We start from the raw sequence: 3,495 nt of genomic DNA, 5'->3' as shown, positions 1-3,495 counted from the left end.
TACTTTGAAGCCTGTGACTTGATTAAGGACATGGATTCTTCATTTAAAATCGAAGATGTTAAGATGTGGTGGAAGGCTGAAAAGGAAAGTCTTAAAAATGATCTTAAACCCTTTGATAATGATGCTGATGCAACAAAGTTAGTTGTGTGTGCTGAGGAGAATAGTGTGATGTCGAGATATATGCTGAGGCAAGATTACCTGGTGGTGAGAAGACTTACATGGAGAGGTTAATAGAGAAAGAAAAGGCCATGTTGTTGCTGAGGAAATTGAAGAGGTTAATAGTGAATCATCTGAGGACTCTTTGAATGGTATACACTTTGAAGAAAGTGGAGAGGAAAGAATGCACGATTTTGATGAACTCATTGGTGAAGGTCCAAGTCATATGGAGAAAGGTGGTAGTGTTGGGACAGGTATAGGGAATGATGCTGCTGGTGATGGTGTTGGTGCTGGTACAACTCAAGTGAATGATGCTGCTGGTGATGGTGTTGGTGCTGAGACAAGTAATATGAATGATGGTGTTGGTGCTGGGACAAGTCAAGGTATTAAGAAGGGTTTGATTACTGATGAGATGGATATGGAACATGTAATTGATGATGGTTACATGACTGACGATATTGATAGTGGGGAAGATGATGATAGTGCTGATGAGAGGCCACCAGTGATCAGATTTAATGAAGGTGAAAAACTAAGAAAAGAGTTATCATTCAAGGTGGGAATGGAGTTTGCATCTCTAAAGCAATTTAAGAAGGTTGTACTTGAACACAATGTGTTGAATGGTAGGGAGGTGAGGTTTTCCGAAAATGATTTAACAAGGTGTAGGGTTGTTTGTAAGGACAAAAAACAATGTGACTACACAGTCCTATGCAGTAGGGTACTGAGAACAACAACATTTAGGATCAAAACTCTATATGCAAAGAACAAATGTGGTAGGAAGTTCTTCAACAAGAATGCTAATGTTGATTGGGTCTCTAGAGTTATTGGTTAAAGATTAAAGAACAACTCGGGTATGGAATTGAATGAAGTTGTGGCTGATGTAAGACATAGGTATTCTACAGAAATTACTGGGTGTAGGGCTGTTAAGGCTAGGAAGCTAGCTAGAAAGGTTGTTGAAGGAGACTCAGCCAAGCAATACAATATGCTTTGGTCTTATGGAGCTGAATTGAGGAGGGCATCAATAGGAAATACATTTAAGATGAACATTTCTAGAACACCTCCAAGGTTTGAAAGATGCTACATGTGTTTTGATGGAACTAAGAAAGCATTGAAGGTTGGATGCAGACCATTCATAAGGTTAGATGGCTATCACCTCAAAAACAAATATGATGGAATCTTGCTGATTGATGTTAGTAGGGATGCAAATGACCAATACCTTCCTCTTGCTTTTGGGGTTGTGGATACTGAAACTAGAGACTCTTGGAGTTGGTTTGTTAAGTTATTTCCTGATGATATTGGTCATGAAAACAGGTGGTGCTTTATGTCTGACCAGCAAAAGGTATTTGTAATTCCTCATTAATGTTTGTTCATGATTAGCACCTCATTACTGTTTGTTTATTTCTGATCTATTGTAATATGTGTAGGGACTTGTGAATGTATTTAAGGAAGAATATCCTGAGTTTGAACACAGGTTTTGCCTGAGGCATTTATATGCTAACTTTAAGAAGAAGTATGGAGGTGGTACACTATACAGAGATCTCATTATGGCTGCAGCAAAGGCCACCTATTTGGAATCACATGAGGAGAAAATGAATCAGATTAAGGAGGTTAGTTTAGATGCTTATGATTGGTTAAATGCTATACCCAAACATAAATGGTGTAAGCATGCATTTCCATTGTACTCTAAGTGTGATGTTCTGATGAACAACCTTAGTGAATCCTTTAATGCAACAATTTTAATGCAAAGGGATAAACCTATTATCGCCATGTTTGAATGTATTAAGAACTATCTCATGGGCAGGTTTGCCACTCTTAAGGAAAAAGTAGAAAATTACAAGGGAGAGATCATGTCAAAACCCCTTAGGAGGTTAGATAGGGAGATAGAAAAATGTGCAAATTGGTTGCCAACCTATGCTGGTAGATTAACCTTTCAGGTCACACATGTTATGTTCACATATAGTTTTGTTGTAGACTTAGCAAAAAAGACTTGTTCTTGTAAATTTTGGGACTTGGTTGGTATCCCTTGTAGACATGCAGTTGCAACCATACATAGGAAAGTTGATGATCCCATTAAGTATGTCCACAAATGTTATCATAGGAATAATTATTTGGCATGCTACAATGAATTTATCACCCCTCTTAATGGCCAAAATAAATGGCCAAGGACTACTGACCCAGACATATTACCACCTAGTTTTAAGAGAGGTCCAAGTAGACCCAAGAAACTAAGAATAAGAGATCCATATGAGGCTTCTCAAAACAAGTGGAAAAGGACAAATACAAGTCATAGGTGCAAGACTTGCTTTGAATATGGGCACAACAAAAGGACCCGTAAGAAAAATAAACAACTAGCAAGTGTTGAAGGAGAAGTGCCAAGAACTGCTGCAGCCACCCAAGGTAGTTAAACTCAAACTGCAACAATGGAGACAACATCAAAAAAAAAGGATTAGTATCTCAAATTGTCATTAGACTATATTTCTGAATGTATTTTAGAATTCATTATGACTTGATTTAATTGGGATGGTTGCAGTGTATGCCAAAAGGAACAACTAGCAAAAGAGTCTAGAATAAGAAAACTAAGAAGACTGCAAACACTGAGACCCAGCCTGGTGTTGTTGCAAACACTGAGACCCAGCCAAATGCACAACCTGAGGTAACAAGTACACAATCTTCTGCCGAGGCCATGAGAATGTATTGTGGTATAGATCCTAATGAGTTTGAAGCATTGTTAAATGATGATGGAATCCTGGATATTCAACCACTGAGTGTTGATACAAGTCCTGTGAAATTAAATAGTTCTGGTCCTAAAACTTTTGCAACTACTGTTATTGAGCTCCTCATTTTGTATTTTGCAACTTAAGTAATGTTATCCTTATCCTATAGCCAATTACAGTCATGTTACAAGTAACTTCTGGTCATCTATCAAATAAAATTATTTTAAAAATTTACCAATTACAATCATTATACAAATAACTATTGCTAACAATTTACCAATTTTGAACCCTAATGATACATACAAGTAAATTGATGCAGAACATAACAATCTCCTTTCATTAAAAATCAAGTTAACATTACAACACCACCACCATAAAAAATGACATTACAAAATTCATGACATAACACTTAATTCAGTAACTACATTTCATAACAAAATACACATTCAGGATAAAGGACACAACAAGACAAAACATCTTCAATCGTCCATGAAATTTCTCTGTTTTCAACTTCATCTTCAAGTTCTTGCTCTTATTCCTTGATTATTTATACAAGAACTTCATATATCCCAAAGATGCCATGGCTTCTGAATCAGTGTTCATCGAATCTGCAACTTCAGTTCCAGAA

The 3,495-nt window shown here is 36.8% G+C and overlaps 1 protein-coding gene across 1 annotated transcript; it reads left to right on the top strand.

Annotated features, from left to right (window-relative positions):
• The first annotated feature begins 1,006 nt into the window (after positions 1-1,006).
• LOC131620065 (uncharacterized) lies at positions 1,007-3,013 on the top strand. The gene is made up of 3 exons (XM_058891089.1): positions 1,007-1,492; positions 1,578-2,550; positions 2,859-3,013. Exons 1-3 carry the CDS (start codon positions 1,007-1,009, stop codon positions 3,011-3,013), a joined length of 1,614 nt encoding a protein of 537 aa, XP_058747072.1.
• Positions 3,014-3,495: the final 482 nt, after the last annotated feature.

This window comes from Vicia villosa, linkage group LG7, assembly GCF_029867415.1.
Source record: "Vicia villosa cultivar HV-30 ecotype Madison, WI linkage group LG7, Vvil1.0, whole genome shotgun sequence".
Classification (NCBI taxonomy): Eukaryota; Viridiplantae; Streptophyta; class Magnoliopsida; order Fabales; family Fabaceae; genus Vicia; species Vicia villosa.
This window is presented reverse-complemented; position numbering and strand designations above follow the sequence as displayed.

Bases quoted from the DNA above. Each gene is read 5' to 3' on its own strand.
- LOC131620065 (XM_058891089.1), top strand. From the start codon at position 1,007: ATGGAATTGAATGAAGTTGTGGCTGATGTAAGACATAGGTATTCTACA. The intron at 1,493-1,577 runs GTATTTGTAATT...TAATATGTGTAG, and splicing joins TTATGTCTGACCAGCAAAAG to GGACTTGTGAATGTATTTAA. The intron at 2,551-2,858 runs GTAGTTAAACTC...ATTGTGGTATAG, and splicing joins AACTGCTGCAGCCACCCAAG to ATCCTAATGAGTTTGAAGCA.